The 18,637-nt window shown below is 38.2% G+C and overlaps 1 protein-coding gene across 1 annotated transcript in view; it reads right to left on the bottom strand.

The window, feature by feature from the left end:
- PROM1 (prominin 1) overlaps window positions 1-18,637 on the bottom strand; it is a 395,265-nt gene that overhangs the window by 99,387 nt on the left and 277,241 nt on the right. Inside the window, exons 10-11 of the mRNA XM_053704117.1 lie at window positions 17,817-17,976; window positions 283-435 (exon numbers count right to left, since the gene is read on the bottom strand). Of these exons, the coding sequence (XP_053560092.1) occupies window positions 283-435; window positions 17,817-17,976 (313 nt within the window). The remainder of the gene's footprint in view (window positions 1-282; window positions 436-17,816; window positions 17,977-18,637) is intronic.

Genomic DNA, 18,637 nt, shown 5'->3' with positions numbered 1-18,637 from the left:
TTTTCTTTTTTTCCCCTTCAACAAAGGTAGTTTTATTACTGTAGTGATCCTTTATCAGCCAGATTCATCATGTTGATTGATAATAGCAGAGAAATACACTTTATTGTGATCTTTGATTGTTTAATATAACAAACATTTGTTTTTTAATATATTTTAATAATGTTCAATTATTCCCTTTATATTGTATAAAATAACTTTGTCATAATGATACATATCTTTTAATGTATTTATATATTTTGCACTAATTTATTTGTACGTTTTTTTTAAGATGTAAAAACTCACGCCATAAGGAAATTGCCTCCAGTATTAGAAATGCATCCTCGCGCAGTTGGGGAAGCGTGTTGGTCATAACCACAAGAACCACAAAGTAATCCCAAGTAGTAAAAGATAACAATTAAAGTCATCATACAGCAGAGGACAAGAGATCCCAGCCACCTGCAAATAATTGGAAATAAATAAATAAGACAAAATTCTGTTAGTGATTTAGGATATATACATATGATTTCCACTAGACTGCTATCCTTTAGTTTTACTACACTGTATGAATGTTTAAAGCCATAGTGCTATTTGTGGTTCGCCATAGTAACGAAGACACGTAAAGGAGCATTAATTAACTACTGGGAGCTAGCTGCTGATAGGTTACTGCCTCTTGTCATTGGCTCACCCAATGTGTTCAGCTAGCTCCTAGTAATGAATTGCTGCTTCTTCAACAAAGGAGAATGAAAGAAATAATAGAAGTAAATTGAAAAGTTGTTTAAAACTGTTTGCTCTGCCTGAATCATGAATAAAAAAAAATGGGGTTTCATGTCCCTTTACACATACAGTAGTACTATTCGGAAGCTGCAGAGAACTGCTGTTCCCGAGCTGACACAGCCAGTAAGCCAATCAGCAGTGGCAATAGCACATCTGGATCGTGCAACATCTGCTGTTGTTTGGCTAACTGGATATGCCCACTCAGGACCAGCAGCTCCTAAAAGTAACTATCGGCGAGATTACGAGTTTTGCGGTAACAGGGGTGCGTTGCTAATGCTTCATTTCAGCTCACTGATCACCTAAAGTAACTCTGGTATTACAGGTTTTTTTAAACCTGGCGTTAGCCGCAAAAAGGTGAGTGTAGAGCAGAATTTAGCTCCACATCTCACCTCAATACCAGCGTTGCTTACGGTAGCGGTAAGCTGGCAAAACGTGCTCATGCACGATCTCCCCATAAGAAACAATGGGGCTGAGCTGGCTGGAAAGAAAACTAACACCTGCAAAAAAGCAGCAATCAGCTCCTAACGCAGCCCCATTGTTTCCTATGGGGAAATGAATTTTATGTCTGCACCTAACACCCTAACATGAACCCCGAATCTAAACACCCCTAATCTTACACTTATTAACCCCTATTCTGCCGTCCCTACTATCGCTGACACCTACATTATATTATTAATCCCTAATCTGCCGCTCCAGACACCGCTGCCACCTACATTATACTTATGAACCCCTAATCTACTGCCCCCAACATCGCCGACACCTATATTATAGTTATTAACCCCTAATCTGACCCCCCAATTTCGCCGCAACTATATTAAATTTATTAACCCCTAATCTGCCGCCGCCAACGTCCCTGCCACTATAATAAATTTATTAACCCCTAAACCTAAGTCTCACCCTAACCCTAACACCCCTCTAACTTAAATATAATTTAAATACATCTAAATAAATTTACTAAAATTAAATAAATTATTTCTATTTAAAACTAAATACTTACCTATAAAATAAACCCTAAGCTAGCTACAATATAACTAATAGTTACATTGTAGCTATCTTAGGGTTTATATTTATTTTACAGGCAACTTTGTATTTATTTTAACTAGGTACAATAGTTATTAAATAGTTATTAACTATTTAATAACTTCCTAGTTAAAATAAATACAAATTTACCTGTAAAATAAACCCTAACCTAAGTTACAATTACACCACACTATAATTAAACTAATTACCTAAACTACCTACAAAAAATTACAATTAAATTAAATAAACTACGGGAACCCCCCACACACACACTAAATTACAGAAAATAAAAAAAGAATTACAAGAATTTTAAACTAATTACACCTAATCTAATCCCCCTAATAAAATAAAAAAGCCCCCCAAAATAATAAAATTCCCTACCCTATACTAAATTACAAATAGCCTTTAAAAGGACCTTTTGCGGGGCATTGCCCCAAAGTAATCAGCTCTTTCACCTGTAAAAAAAAATACAATACCCCCCCAACATTAAAATCCACCACCCACACACCCAACCCTACTCTAAAACCCACCCAATCCCCCCTTTAAAAAACCTAACACTACCCCCCTGAAGATCTCCCTACCTTGAGCCGTCTTCACCCAGCTGGGCAAAAGTGGTCCTCCAGAGGGTCAGAAGTCTTCATCCTATCCGGCCAGAAGAGAAGCTCCAAACCGGCAGAAGGCTTCATCCAGACGGCATCATCTATCTTCATCCTTCCGGAGCGGAGCGGGTCCATCTTCAAGACATCCGACGCAGAGCATCCTCTTCATCCGACGGCCGACGACTGAATGACTGGACCTTTAAGTGATGTCATCCAAGATGGCATCCCTTGAATTCCGATTGGCTGATAGAATCCTATCAGCCAATCGGAATTAAGGTAGGAAAAATCCTATTGGCTGATGCAATCAGCCAATAGGATTGACCTCGCATTCTATTGGCTGATTGGAACAGCCAATAGAATGCAAGCTCAATCCTATTGGCTTATTGGATCAGTCAGATGTCTTGAAGATGGACCCGCTCCGCTCCGGAAGGATGAAGATAGAAGATGCCGCCTGGATGAAGCCTTGTGCCGGTCTGGATGTCCTCTTCTGGCCGGATAGGATAAAGACTTCAGACCCTCTGGAGGACCACTTGTGCCCGGCTGGGTGAAGACGTCTCAAGGTAGGGTGATCTTCAAGGGGGTAGTGTTAGGTTTTTTAAGAGGGGATTGGGTGGGTTTTAGAGTAGGGTTGGGTGTGTGGGTGGTGGGTTTTAATGTTGGGGGGTATTGTATTTTTTTTACAGGTGAAAGAGCTGATAACTTTGGGGCAATGCCCCGCAAAAGGCCCTTTTAAGGGCTATTTGTAATTAAGTATAGGGTAGGGAATTTTATTATTTTGGGAGGCTTTTTTATTTTATTAGGGGGATTAGATTAGGTGTAATTAGTTTAAAATTCTTGTAATTCTTTTTTTATTTTCTGTAATTTAGTGGGGTTTTTTTTGTAATTTAGTTTATTTAATTTAATTGTAATTAATTGTAGGTAGTTTAGGTAATTAGTTTAATTATAGTGTAGTGTTAGGTGTAATTGTAACTTAGGTTAGGGTTTATTTTACAGGTACTTTTGTACTTATTTTAGCTAGGTATTTATTAAATAGTTAATAACTATTAAATAACTATTCTAGTTAAAATAAATACAAAGTTGCCTGTAAAATAAAAATAAACCCTAAGATGGCTACAATGTAATTATTATTTATATTGTAGCTATCTTAGGGATTATTTTATAGGTAATTATTTAGTTTTAAATAGGATTAATTTATTTAATTGTAGTAATTTAATTTGGTTTTATTTAAATTATATTTAAGATAGGGAGAGTTAGGGTTAGACTTAGATTTAGGGGTTAATAAATTTAATATAGTAGTGGCGACGTTGGGGCGGCAGATTATGGGTTAATAAATGTAGGTAGGTGTCGGCGATGTTAGGGACGGCAGATTAGGGGTTAATAAAATGTAACTAGTGTTTGCGAGGCGGGAGTGCGGCGGTTTAGGGGTTAATACATTTATTAAAGGGGCGGCGATGTCCGGTCGGCAGATTAGGGGTTAAATAATTTGATTATATTGTTTGCGATGTGGGGGGGCCTCGGTTTAGGGGTTAATAGGTAGTTTATGGGTGTTAGTGTACTTTTTAGCACTTTAGTTAAGAGTTTTATGTTACGGCGTTAGCCCATAAAACTCTTAACTACTGATTTTTATATGTGGTAGGAGTCTGGACAGGAGAGGGTCTACCGCTCACTTTTTCAGGCGATCGCAATACCGGTGTTAGGCAAATCCCATTAAAAATATAGGATATGCAATTGACGTAAGGGGATTTGCGGTAAGCTAAAATCACGGAAAAAAAGTGAGCGGTAGACCCTCTCCTGTCTGACTCGTAATTCCAGTGGGCGTTAAAAAGCAGTGTTAGGACCCCTTAACGCTGCTTTTTAAGGCTAACGCAAGACTCGTAATCTAGCCGTATATGTTTATCCTTTTGCAGGTGTTAAACAAATAGACTTGCAGGGGCAGTAGTGCTTACATTACATGTTCTAATGATTTAGCGCAGGTTATTTTGTACTGTAATGGCCTTTTAACCTTTATATTACCCAGACAACACCCATACATGCAAAGCTATTCATGAAATAGGGATATGGGCAATACATTACATTTCTAAATTCACGTAGGTAACAATCTAGAATGTTAATATTAACGAACTCCTTATCAAACATGAAGCCAATTAACTGCAATTAAACAATATTTACTTATAAACCCTAGAAGGTTACTTTTTTCCATATTGCTCTTCAGTATAACCAGTGAGTGCAAAAGAGACAACCACTAAGTTAAAGGGACATTATACACTAGATTTTTCTTTGCATAAATGTTTTGTAGATGATCTATTTATATAGCTCATACAGGTTTTTTTGTTTTTTAAAAAAAAAAAAAAGTATAGTTTTGCTTATTTTTAAATAACATTGCGCTGATTTTCAGACTCCTAACCAAGCCCCAAAGTTTTTGGAGAATACTGATGTATACCTACTCCAGCTTGCTCCTGTTTGTGTAAAGAGTCTTTTCATATGCAGAGGAAGGGGAGGGGGGAGTGTCTGCTTTTTTTACTATAGAACCACTTTCAGTGTGTGTTCCAGCTTACTTTTTTAACAGAGCTAAACTGGGAGCTTCTAAGTAAGTTTTTAAACAGTTTTATACTGGATTTTTAGATCAGTATCTATGCATCTTATTCTTTATAGTAGTGTTGATTACATGTAGTTAAATGAAAATTGGTGTATATTGTCCCTTTAATTGTGCCTGGACAGGAATGTATTGTAGCATACATTTTTTAGAAAGATCAAACATATGACTCACTGCAGACCACATGCTTCCACATGACATGCCCTTTAACAGGTCAAAGTATACTTCCACTTTGTTCAAATGATAACTAACATTCTGAAATACTGATAAGACCTTGAAAGCCTGATAGGAAAATGAGTTCATAACCATTAGAGTTGTGTCTGTAATTGATTATTATACCAGTAGAAAAATGTAGACATTTTAACAATGAATCTAAAATAGTGGAAAAGACAAGGTGAAATTGAAGGAAAAAAAAAATGTATTTGACCAGTTTTAGAATAATGCAAATTAAGCTTTATTTAAATTAAAGGGATATTAACCCCAAATTTTTTCTTTCATGGTTCAGATAGAGCATGCAATTTTAAGCAACTTTCTAATTTACTCCAAATTTTTCTTTGTTCTCATGTTATCTTGATTTGAAAAAGCAGTAATGAAAGGTTAGGAGCCGGCCCATTCTTAGTTCAGCACCTAGGTAGCGCTTGCTGATTGGTTTGCTACATTTAGCCACAAATCAGCAAGTGCTACCCAGGTGCTGAACAAAAAATGGTCCGGCTCTAAAGCTTACAGTACTGCTTTTTCAAATCAAGATAGCATGAGAACAAAGAAAAATTGATAATAGGAGTAAATTAGGTGCTTAAAATATCATGCTCTATCTGAATCATGAAAGAAAAAAATTGGGTTTAGTGTCCCTTTAACTTTATATTGTTAGAATTGGTTTGCATGATCATTTTTTTTGAGAGAACATAAAAGTTTACATAATTTAAATAAAGATTTGCTTTACATTATTGTGAATCTTCTGAGACCCATTTTCAGATATTTAAAAGGACATGCATGTGTTGTCTGAGCAATTAGAGTGAACGGTGCATATGGTTGTACAATGAGTCATCCTAAAGGAGTTCAGTGACTTTACAAGGCGAATTGGCATAGGATGCCATCTTTGTCACAAAGCAGTTTGTAAACTTTCTGCCTTACTAGATCTGCCCTGGTCAACTGTAAACTCTATTATTGTGAAGTAGAAGCGTCTAAGAACAACAGCACCAGCAAAGTGGTAAACCACGCAAACTCACAAAGCAGGACCTCCAAGTGCTGAAGCACATATCATCCAAAAATCTCTTTACATTTGTTGCTATTAGATGCAGTTTGGAACTCTGTAGTGAGTGATACAACATCAGCACAAGAACTGTAGGTTGGATGCTTCATGAAATGGGTTTCCATGCCTGAGTAGCTGCATATAAGTCTCACATCAACATTAAATAAAATGTAAACCTTCGACTGGAGTGGAAATGCAGTGGAAATGTGTTCTCTGGAGTGATGAATCCTTTTTCACTATCTGACAGCCTGATGGAAGAATCTGGGTGTAGTGGTAGTGGATGCCAGGAAAATGATACCTACCGGAATGCATAGTGCCTGTTGTAAACTTTGGTTGCGGAGGGATAATGGTCTATGGCTGATTTTTAGGGTTTATACTAGACCCCTTTATTCCAAAGAAGGGTCATCTTAAAGGGACAGTTTACTTAAAAACCTGCTGAAGTGTATTAAATTGTTTACAAGTAGCTCCTTTGCCCCTATTTTGGCATTTCAAATAGTTTATTTAGCCTGTGTTATCCCCACCTAGACTGAAAGTTTATATACTGGAGTCTAGGCTATTAATAAGCCTAAGTAAACACAGGCAGCAGAAGAAATTACACTCTCAGTGAGGTGCAGGATAGTTAAAGGGACACTGAAGGGGAAAAAAAACTTTGCATTAATCAAATTAATGCAGCTAAACAATACACTTGTTAATGCACTCTTTGTTTCAAATATGTACCTTTTTGCTGCAATCATTTGATTTTTTAAAATTTTCGTAATCCTATCCGGGCTGACAACCCAGGTACGAATATGGCGGCATATAGCCGCTATGCGCCTGCGCAAACATCAGCTACGTCAATGACTACGTCAGTCACTGATTCTCTCTATTGAAAGAAGAGCGTAAGAGGGAGCTGCGCTGTCAAGCTACGTGCAGTGCGCTGTGAGAATCTCCCTAGTTTTAACGAGCAAGTTATTATTGTTATTTAAATCAATAATGAACTATTATATTATCAAATAATAAACTGCACATGCGGGATATTGCCGGACTGCTGAAAATGTATTTTAATTATATTCATGGAAATGTCAGCCGATTGGATTATGAAAAGGACAATTGTACAGCCCATATTAGTGGTTTGGCTAGAATTACGTAATTATTAGTATTATAAAATCCTTTTTTACTATGTTACAGACATCGTTGGACAGTAAAAGTATAATCATCACAATACTGTATTTATATTAGGTATACACACGCACAATTCAGTAATCCTTTAAGTAATAAAAAGTGTGTGTACATAAAAGTGATAACATAATGAGATCTAATATTACCAACAAGATCAACCCATTGTAATAGGCTGTGCTTTCAAAGCACAAAACTAGCTACTTCATGTACACTAATAAACCTGAAAATGCAATTTATACTCTGGTATAACAAGTTATTGAAAATACTATAATGGAAAAACAATTTCACATTGTACTTTCCCTTTAATGCTACAGAATACAAAGACATTTGAGACATTTGGGTGCTCACAACTTTGTGCCAACAGTTTAAGGAAGGCCCTTTCTTGTTCTAGCATGATTGTGCCCCTGTGCACAAAGCGAGGTCCATGAGGACATGGTTTAATGAGAAAATCCTTAAGTTTTCAAATGCTTTTAGTTGTAATATTTTAGTTGTAAAAGATTAAAATTCAAGGGAATATCACAATTCTGAAAAACGTTCAAAACAAAATTTGATCACAATGGGAAGCTGAATCTTTGAATAGAAGAAACATACTACAAAGTGTCTTATAGAATGCCAGAAAATGAGGATGAAAGCAAATAGATCACATTACAGACAAATGAGCATTAAGGTAACTAAAGAATAAATCCATATTAAAGCCATTCAAAGAAAATCCAAAATTTGTGGAATAAATAAATATCATAAGGTAGTCAAAACATTGTAACATGTTACATATTGGGCCTCAAAAAATAATATTACCTTGAAAATCAATGGTTTAATAGCCAAATATTGGTTTAAACATGTTTTAAGTCTTACTATAGGAATGGATCCTGAAAAACAAGACTGGATTCAAAGAACCCGTTAATTATGTCCTCACAGAAGATCTAAAAAGCAAATATCTCTGTGACCAGGCATGAGCTTGAAGAATAAGCATCTTTTTGTTCTACTTCATCTTTTGAATCACTTCCGGGAACAGAAGAAAATAAATATTAGTGCAGACCATCATGGCAAAGGCATTTGGATCCCTGTCTCTGATGTAACTTCTGTCAACCTTTTATCTTGTTGCTATCAGAGTTATTCATAGAAACATCCATTTCTGGTTAAAAAAAATATCTCACAAATCCTCCATGCAGAGAGACTTCTCTATTATGTGAATCTTCTGATGACTTAAGACATATGTTTGAAAATGTAATTGACTTGGATTCTGAATTCTGTGCATCTTAGAATATGTTCTGCAGCATCTTACATTGATGGTTGAAATATGTAGCCATTGTATTGTCCAAATGCATACAAACAGGATACTGATCCATGCATTTAGATCAAATGTTCTAAGCTCTAAAAAAAATATGGGCGAAGACTCCTTTAAGGTCCTCCACCATGAGCTTAAACATGATTCCACACAATCTCTAAAACCAAAAAGTCTAAACCTTTGGAACAAAAAACTTGGAAAATGGCAAATCAGTCAATCCACAAGCTAAAATATAAATTTTTTCCATGCATAGCAGAGAATTGTATGATGATCCTCAGGATGTATGGGAACATAAAAGCAAGTACACTAGGGACACCTATCATGGATGGGACGAGTCAACGCTATAAAAATGACCCTCCTCCCTAAATTTCTTTATTTATTCCAGGTTTTACCGTTATAGATACCCTTACATAATGTAAAACAACAGCACCCAGAGTGTAAAAATGCACACCATATCTTAGCAGAGAAAATGGAGGACTGGGTGTTCCCAATCTAGTCAATTACTATAAATTGGCTCATCTTGGGCGAATAGTCATGTGGAACCAATCTCATCCCTCCAAACCTTGGGTCCTCTTTTGTTAGAGGAACATCCTTAGGTGAAATCTGTTGGATTCCGCTAAGAAATGAACTACCACACACAACACTTACTTTATAACAAGCACACTAAAAGTATGGGATAAAGTGGTATCTTCAACTAAAACAATATCAAGTCAGATATCCTCCCTTTCACCACAAAATAACCCTGCCTTCATGCAACTAGAAACCACGCAAACCCCTAAAATAGAAGGGAAGCCTTCAAACTTACCAGTACATCTGTTAATAAAAAGGAGGTAAATTCCGCTCCCTAGCTGAAATTTCTGAGACAATAGGCCCACCTTTTCACAAATGGTTCCCCTACCTACAGGCTCGCTATGCCATTCTTATCAACCCACATAAATCTGACCTTTTAGACCAGTAACCCCCCTTTGAATCACTTTGCACAAGCAGTACAATACTTAAATCCCACATCTCCTTGATATACCAAATTTTAAGAGGATCATTCCCAAACCATCGCCCATCATACATCACTAAATGGGAGAAAGAACTAACTCTACCACTATCAGACAGCCAATGGCATCACATATTTAATACAACTAAGAAATCATCTATCTCATTAGTTATAGCAGAATTGAATTATAAGATACTTTCCAGATGGTATCTTACGCCTCAGACTTCGGAGTATGTTCCCCAATACATCTTTGCTATGCTGGAGGCATTGCGAGGACATAGGCACAATGTCACAAATATGGTGGTTGTGTACCCTATTGAAAACCTTTTGGGAAGATATAACTTACTGCATTAATGCCACACCATGAATGTCGTTGGCCCTTACCCCTGCTATGACTCTACTAAACCAACTACCCAAAGTCATGTTTATATTGGAAAAAAACTACTCCTGTGCATGCTTAATTGTGCCAAAAAAGCTAATACCCCGCCTTTGGAAAAAAAAACAGACCCCCACCCTCCATATGTGGCTCAAAGAAATGGACCATGTTCTATCCCTAGAAAAAATCCATTATAGCTTTATAGGGAAATCGGACTTTATCCTTAACATCCTACAGTATTTATCTGGGAACAAAGAAACCTTCCCCCGTAGTTTGACTGCATACACCATCCAGTTATAAACCTATGGTCCACTGATATTCTCCATAATTTGACGTGACTTCAAAATAAATTAGTTCTTAGATATATAATTGATGACTGACAGTTAGAAAAACATAATTTATGCTTACCTGATAAATTCCTTTCTTCTGTTGTGTGATCAGTCCACGGGTCATCATTACTTCTGGGATATAACTCCTCCCCAACAGGAAATGCAAGAGGATTCACCCAGCAGAGCTGCATATAGCTCCTCCCCCCTACGTCAGTCCCAGTCATTCGACCAAGAATCAACGAGAAAGGAGTAACCAAGGGTGAAGTGGTGACTGGAGTATAATTTAAAAGATATTTACCTGCCTTAAAACAGGGCGGGCCGTGGACTGATCACACAACAGAAGAAAGGAATTTATCAGGTAAGCATAAATTATGTTTTCTTCTGTTATGTGTGATCAGTCCACGGGTCATCATTACTTCTGGGATACCAATACCAAAGCAAAAGTACACGGATGACGGGAGGGATAGGCAGGCTCATTATACAGAAGGAACCACTGCCTGAAGAACCTTTCTCCCAAAAATAGCCTCCGAAGAAGCAAAAGTGTCAAATTTGTAAAATTTGGAAAAAGTATGAAGCGAAGACCAAGTTGCAGCCTTGCAAATCTGTTCAACAGAGGCCTCATTCTTAAAGGCCCAAGTGGAAGCCACAGCTCTAGTGGAGTGAGCTGTAATTCTTTCAGGAGGCTGCTGTCCAGCAGTCTCATAGGCTAAACGTATTATGCTACGAAGCCAAAAAGAGAGAGAGGTAGCAGAAGCTTTTTGACCTCTCCTCTGTCCAGAGTAAACGACAAACAAGGAAGAAGTTTGGCGAAAATCTTTAGTTGCCTGCAAGTAGAACTTGAGGGCACGAACTACATCCAGATTGTGTAAAAGACGTTCCTTCTTTGAAGAAGGATTTGGACACAAGGATGGGACAACAATCTCTTGATTGATGTTCCTGTTAGTGACTACCTTAGGTAAGAACCCAGGTTTAGTACGCAGAACTACCTTGTCTGAGTGAAAAATCAGATAAGGGGAATCACAATGTAAGGCTGATAACTCAGAGACTCTTCGAGCCGAGGAAATAGCCATTAAAAACAGAACTTTCCAAGATAACATTTTTATATCAATGGAATGAAGGGGTTCAAACGGAACACCCTGTAAAACGTTAAGAACTAAGTTTAAACTCCATGGTGGAGCAACAGCTTTAAACACAGGCTTGATCCTAGCTAAAGCCTGACAAAAGGACTGGACGTCTGGATTTTCTGACAGACGTCTGTGTAACAAGATGGACAGAGCTGAAATCTGTCCCTTTAATGAACTAGCTGATAAACCCTTTTCTAAACCTTCTTGTAGAAAAGACAATATCCTAGCGATCCTAACCTTACTCCAGGAGTAACCTTTGGATTCGCACCAGTATAGGTATTTCCGCCATATTTTATGGTAAATCCTTCTGGTAACAGGCTTCCTAGCCTGAATCAGGGTATCAATAACCGACTCAGAAAAACCACGTTTTGATAAAATCAAGCGTTCAATTTCCAAGCAGTCAGCTTCAGAGAAGTTAGATTTTGATGTTTGAATGGACCCTGTATCAGAAGGTCCTGTCTTAGAGGTAGAGACCAAGGCGGACAGGATGACATGTCCACTAGATCTGCATACCAAGTCCTGCGTGGCCAAGCAGGTGCTATTAGAATTACTGATGCTCTCTCCTGTTTGATTTTGGCAATCAATCGAGGAAGCAGCGGGAAGGGTGGAAACACATAAGCCATCCTGAAGTTCCAAGGTGCTGTCAAAGCATCTATCAGAACTGCTCCCGGATCCCTGGATCTGGACCCGTAGCGAGGAAGTTTGGCGTTCTGGCGAGACGCCATGAGATCTAACTCTGGTTTGCCCCAACGTCGAAGTATTTGGGCAAAGACCTCCGGATGAAGTTCCCACTCCCCCGGATGAAGAGTCTGGCGACTCAAGAAATCCGCCTCCCAGTTCTCCACTCCCGGGATGTGGATTGCTGACAGGTGGCAAGAGTGAGACTCTGCCCAGCGAATTATCTTTGATACTTCCATCATTGCTAGGGAGCTTCTTGTCCCTCCCTGATGGTTGATGTTGTCCGACTGAAACCTGATGAACCCCCGAGTTATTAACTGGGGCCAAGCCAGAAGGGCATTGAGAACTGCTCTCAATTCCAGAATGTTTATTGGAAGGAGACTCTCCTCCTGATTCCATAGTCCCTGAGCCTTCAGAGAATTCCAGACAGCGCCCCAACCTAGTAGGCTGGCGTCTGTTGTTACAATTGTCCAGTCTGGCCTGCTGAATGGCATCCCCCTGGACAGGTGTGGCCGATAAAGCCACCATAGAAGAGAATTTCTGGTCTCTTGATTCAGATTCAGAGTAGGGGACAAATCTGAGTAATCCCCATTCCACTGACTTAGCATGCATAATTGCAGCGGTCTGAGGTGTAGGCGTGCAAAAGGTACTATGTCCATTGCCGCTACCATTAAGCCGATCACCTCCATGCATTGAGCTACTGACGGGTGTTGAATGGAATGAAGGACGCGGCATGCATTTTGAAGTTTTGTTAACCTGTCTTCTGTCAGGTAAATCTTCATCTCTACAGAATCTATAAGAGTCCCCAAGAATGGAACTCTTGTGAGAGGAAAGAGAGAACTCTTCTTTTCGTTCACTTTCCATCCATGCGACCTTAGAAATGCCAGAACTAACTCTGTATGAGACTTGGCAGTTTGAAAGCTTGAAGCTTGTATTAGAATGTCGTCTAGGTACGGAGCTACCGAAATCCCTCGCGGTCTTAGTACCGCTAGAAGGGCACCCAGAACCTTTGTGAAGATTCTTGGAGCCGTAGCCAATCCGAATGGAAGAGCTACAAACTGGTAGTGCCTGTCTAAGAAGGCAAACCTTAGATACCGGTGATGATCTTTGTGGATCGGTATGTGAAGGTAAGCATCCTTTAAATCCACTGTGGTCATGTACTGACCCTCTTGGATCATGGGTAAGATTGTCCGAATAGTTTCCATTTTGAACGATGGAACTCTTAGGAATTTGTTTAGAGTCTTTAAATCTAAGATTGGCCTGAAAGTTCCCTCTTTTTTGGGAACCACAAACAGGTTTGAGTAGAACCCTTGTCCTTGTTCCGACCACGGAACCGGATGGATCACTCCCATTGTTAACAGATCTTGTACGCAGCGTAGAAACGCTTCTTTCTTTATCTGGTTTGTTGACAACCTTGACAGATGAAATCTCCCTCTTGGGGGAGATAATTTGAAGTCTAGAAGGTATCCCTGAGATATGATCTCTAGTGCCCAGGGATCCTGAACATCTCTTGCCCAGGCCTGGGCGAAGAGAGAGAGTCTGCCCCCTACTAGATCCGGTCCCGGATCGGGGGCTCTCGGTTCATGCTGTCTTTGGGGCAGCAGCAGGTTTCCTGGCCTGCTTGCTTTTGTTCCAGGACTGGTTAGGCTTCCAGCCTTGCCTGTAACGAGCAACAGCTCCTTCCTGTTTTGGTGCAGTGGAGGTTGATGCTGCTCCTGTTTTGAAATTCCGAAAGGGACGAAAATTAGACTGTCTAGCCTTAGCTTTGGCCTTGTCTTGAGGTAGGGCGTGGCCCTTACCTCCCGTAATGTCAGCGATAATTTCTTTCAAACCGGGCCCGAATAAGGACTGCCCCTTGAAAGGTATATTAAGTAATTTGGACTTAGAAGTAACATCAGCTGACCAGGATTTTAGCCACAGTGCCCTGCGTGCCTGTATGGCGAATCCTGAGTTCTTAGCCGTAAGTTTGGTTAAATGTACTACGGCCTCCGAAGTGAAAGAATTAGCTAGTTTAAGGACTCTAAGCCTGTCCGTAATGTCGTCTAGCGTAGAGGAACTAAGGTTCTCTTCAAGCGACTCAATCCAAAATGCTGCCGCAGCCGTAATCGGCGCGATACATGCAAGGGGTTGTAATATAAAACCTTGTTGAACAAACATTTTCTTAAGGTAACCCTCTAATTTTTTATCCATTGGATCTGAGAAAGCACAGCTATCCTCCACCGGGATAGTGGTACGCTTAGCTAAAGTAGAAACTGCTCCCTCCACCTTGGGGACCGTTTGCCATAAGTCCCGAGTGGTGGCGTCTATTGGAAACATCTTTCTAAATATTGGAGGGGGTGAGAACGGCACACCGGGTCTATCCCACTCCTTAGTAACAATTTCAGTTAGTCTCTTAGGTATAGGAAAAACGTCAGTACTCGCCGGTACCGCAAAGTATTTATCCAACCTACACAGTTTCTCTGGTATTGCAACGGTGTTACAATCGTTGAGAGCTGCTAAGACCTCCCCTAGTAGTACACGGAGGTTCTCCAATTTAAATTTAAAATTTGAAATATCTGAGTCCAATCTGTTTGGATCAGAACCGTCACCCACAGAATGAAGCTCTCCGTCCTCATGCTCTGCGAGCTGTGACGCAGTATCAGACATGGCCCTAGCATTGTCAGCGCACTCTGTTCTCACCCCAGAGTGATCACGCTTGCCTCTTAGTTCTGGTAATTTAGACAAAACTTCAGTCATAACAGTAGCCATATCTTGTAATGTTATCTGTAATGGCCGCCCAGATGTACTAGGCGCCAAAATATCACGCACCTCCCGGGCGGGAGATGCAGGTACTGTCGCGTGAGGCGAGTTAGTCGGCATAACTCTCCCCTCGCTGTTTGGTGAAATTTGTTCACATTGTACAGATTGACTTTTATTTAAAGTAGCATCAATACAGTTAGTACATAAATTTCTATTGGGCTCCACCTTGGCATTGGAACAAATGACACAGATATCTTCCTCTGAGTCAGACATGTTTAACACACTAGCAAAAAAACTTACAACTTGGTTATAATCTTTTTTAGCAAAAAAACACACTGTGCCTCAAAGAGGTACTAACGATTAAATGACAGTTGAAATAATGAACTGAAAAACAGTTATAGCATCAAACTTTAAAACAACACAACTTTTAGCAAAGGTTTGTTCCCATTAGTAAAAAACAACACTAATTAAATTTGTACATAAGAAAACAAAACAACGTTTTTTATTCACAGTCACTATAAGAATTCTCACAGCTCTGCTGAGAGAATTTACCTCCCTTCAAAGAAGTTTGAAGACCCCTGAGATCTGTCAGAGATGAACCGGATCATGCAGGAAATATAAAAGTAGCTGACTGGAATTTTTGATGCGTAGCAAAGAGCGCCAAAAACGGCCCCTCCCTCTCCCACACAGCAGTGAAGAGAAACGAAACTGTCACAATTAAAGCAAAAAACTGCCAAGTGGAAAATAATGCCCAAATATTTATTCACACAGTACCTCAGCAATGTAAACGATTCTACATTCCAGCAAAAACGTTTAACATGAGAATAGTTATTAAAAGGATTAGTGACCTTTAACACAGTATTTCCGGTGAAATACCATCCCCAGAATACTGAAGTGTATACATACATGTCATTTTAACGGTATGGCAGGCTTTTCTCATCAATTCCATTCAGAAAATAAAAACTGCCACATACCTCAATGCAGATTCATCTGCCCGCTGTCCCCTGATCTGAAGCCTTTACCTCCCTCAGATGGTCGAGAACAGCAATATGATCTTAACGACTCCGGTTAAAATCATAGTAAAAAATCTCTGTCAGATTCTTCCTCAAACTCTGCCAGAGAAGTAATAACACGCTCCGGTGCTATTTTAAAATAACAAACTTTTGATTGAAGTCATAAAAACTAAGTATAATCACCATAGTCCTCTCACACATCCTATCTAGTCGTTGGGTGCAAGAGAATGACTGGGACTGACGTAGGGGGGAGGAGCTATATGCAGCTCTGCTGGGTGAATCCTCTTGCATTTCCTGTTGGGGAGGAGTTATATCCCAGAAGTAATGATGACCCGTGGACTGATCACACATAACAGAAGAAAGTTATTTTCATTCTTGTTCTACTTTAATTAAGATATTTATGATACAACATTGCATGTTTATGTATAAAATATAAACTATGCAAACAACTTTGAAACAATATAGGATATAAATGGACTATTCTTCTACGAAAAAACCCAGAGACTTTAAACCCTGGAAGACATGCTTAATACTTTATGTAATGCTTAGTTACTGTTATTCTTTTGTTTCTGAAAATTGTATTAATATCTGGCAAAAAAACTCAATAAAAATGATTTCATTAAAAAAAAAGCAAGTACACTACAGATTTATCATCATAAATTGACCAGATTATAGACCTAAAGGACAGACTGAAGTTAATTCATCTTGTAATGAAAAATCTTTGCAAATCTGTTTAGACTTTAATGTCTAAGAAGTAGCTAAAAATATTATAGAATTATACAGTAACATCTCGAAGCACAGCCCTTTCAGATTACGTGGAACCTAAGAAAGAAATAACCTTGGTGGAGGAGAACTGATTAAATCTACTTGATCATAACCCAACTCAAGTGAGCTATATTGCTATATTTCTTCAAAATTAAAATGCACTTAAAGGGACACTAAACCCAGATTTCTTTATTCATGATTGAGATAGAGCATGCAATTTTAATCAACTTTCTAATTTACTCCTATTATCAATTTTTCTTGCTTATTGGTGGGTAAATTTAAGATTCCAATAAGCAAGCACTATCCATGGTGCTGAACCTACAATCAGTTGGCTGCTAAGATTTATATTCCTGCTTTTAAAATAAAGATAGTAAGAGAACGAAGAAAAATTGATAATAGGCGTCAATTAGAACGTTGCTTAAAATGTCATGCTCTATCTGAATCAAGAAAGAAAAAATTTGTGTTCAGTGTCCCTTAAGGGTAATTGGCCTTTTCATTATATGGGCCTGATGGTCTAAAGATCTCCACTCTGTACTGCAAGGTTCCTAGAACAATTTTATAAGGAAAAATTTTAACTTAAGAGCTATTTTATCTCATTATGCAGGGTTCTGGATATGAAGGAGAGACACCTGCAATACTCCATGCCGGTGATCATCAGGCCCTATATCATAATGTATAAAAACAAAACAACAAAAAAACCTCTTGAAGCCTGGTACATTGGATGTAATCATAGGACTGGTCCTTAAGGGGTTAAATCACTTTAGGTCTTGAAGTGGTGACATGCAGATTGGGGTAATATCTATCTGAAGATAAAATACTTCTCTAGCAGGATGAACGCACCACAAAAAAAATTGATAAAATCTATCAATTAACACATAGAAATTCAACAGCCTACATCATATCAGTAGGACTTAAAGTTTTGAAATATGTTTTACTATTCTTGGATTTACTAATACTGAGCATGCCACTATATGCCTCGAGTTATAAAAGTATAAAATATGTGACATCTAATGTTTTTTAAATGTAATAAGTTGAAAATAGAAACTCACTTTGCTCTTGTAACTGGCAATATTTTGTTAATGTACTATATGATACTATAACTCACAAAAAATATACAAGAATCTAAATATACATGAATAACCCATACCTGTAAAAATCATACTGCTCAACCACAGGGTAATAATCCCGAACATACATTTCACTCTGAGTAAGATAGGATGTTAAGTTGGATAGCACATGAAGGACGGGAATCATTTTGGAAAAGTTTGTGATATTAGAACCAACAGAATCCAAAATATTTTTCACATCTAAAAAATAAAGTTATACATAAATTAGTATAAAATGTGAAGAAATTAATTTAAAAACAAATATGAAGCAAGGTGGTTGTAATAGTTTATAGATGTCCAGGTCTGCCCGCAAGGGCTAAGCGGAAAGTGAGACTTTAAGTTGGCCGTATTTTGAGTTAATTCATTCTTGGTATCAGCTGATACAAATAAACAAACAAATGTATTTTATTTAAAATAATCTGTATCTTTCCCTTATAAAGATTTTTGATCTGGTTCTATAAAAAGATATATTTTTTACAACCAACTTACTTTTTCCAGGACCAATACAACAATTTTACAACAACTTTGAGGCAAACAATATGAACACATGGAATTAATTATTTAAGAAATGTACATAATGGAAAAAAAAAACATGCCACAGATAAACGCAAACACAACACAGTACATACTCCACAATTTGAACAGATTTTGAATGAGGGATTTTAAAAATGCTGTGGAAAGTTCGAAATACCAAAAAGTTCAAGTAACTTTTCTCCTGTAAATTGGGTTTAGGAATTTGAAATATTTTCTTTAGCCCTGGGGCTAATTTTCAAGAACGATCAATATAGTTTTATGAAGTTAAAACTTGAAAGGGAATAGTTTTTACAAGAATAAGTTTTACTATTTTAATATTCAACTTTCA

The sequence above is a fragment of the Bombina bombina genome, chromosome 2 (genome assembly GCF_027579735.1).
Source record: "Bombina bombina isolate aBomBom1 chromosome 2, aBomBom1.pri, whole genome shotgun sequence".
In the NCBI taxonomy this organism is placed as follows: Eukaryota; Metazoa; Chordata; class Amphibia; order Anura; family Bombinatoridae; genus Bombina; species Bombina bombina.
Note: the sequence above shows the minus strand (reverse complement) of the source record. Positions and strands in the feature narration are given on the sequence as shown.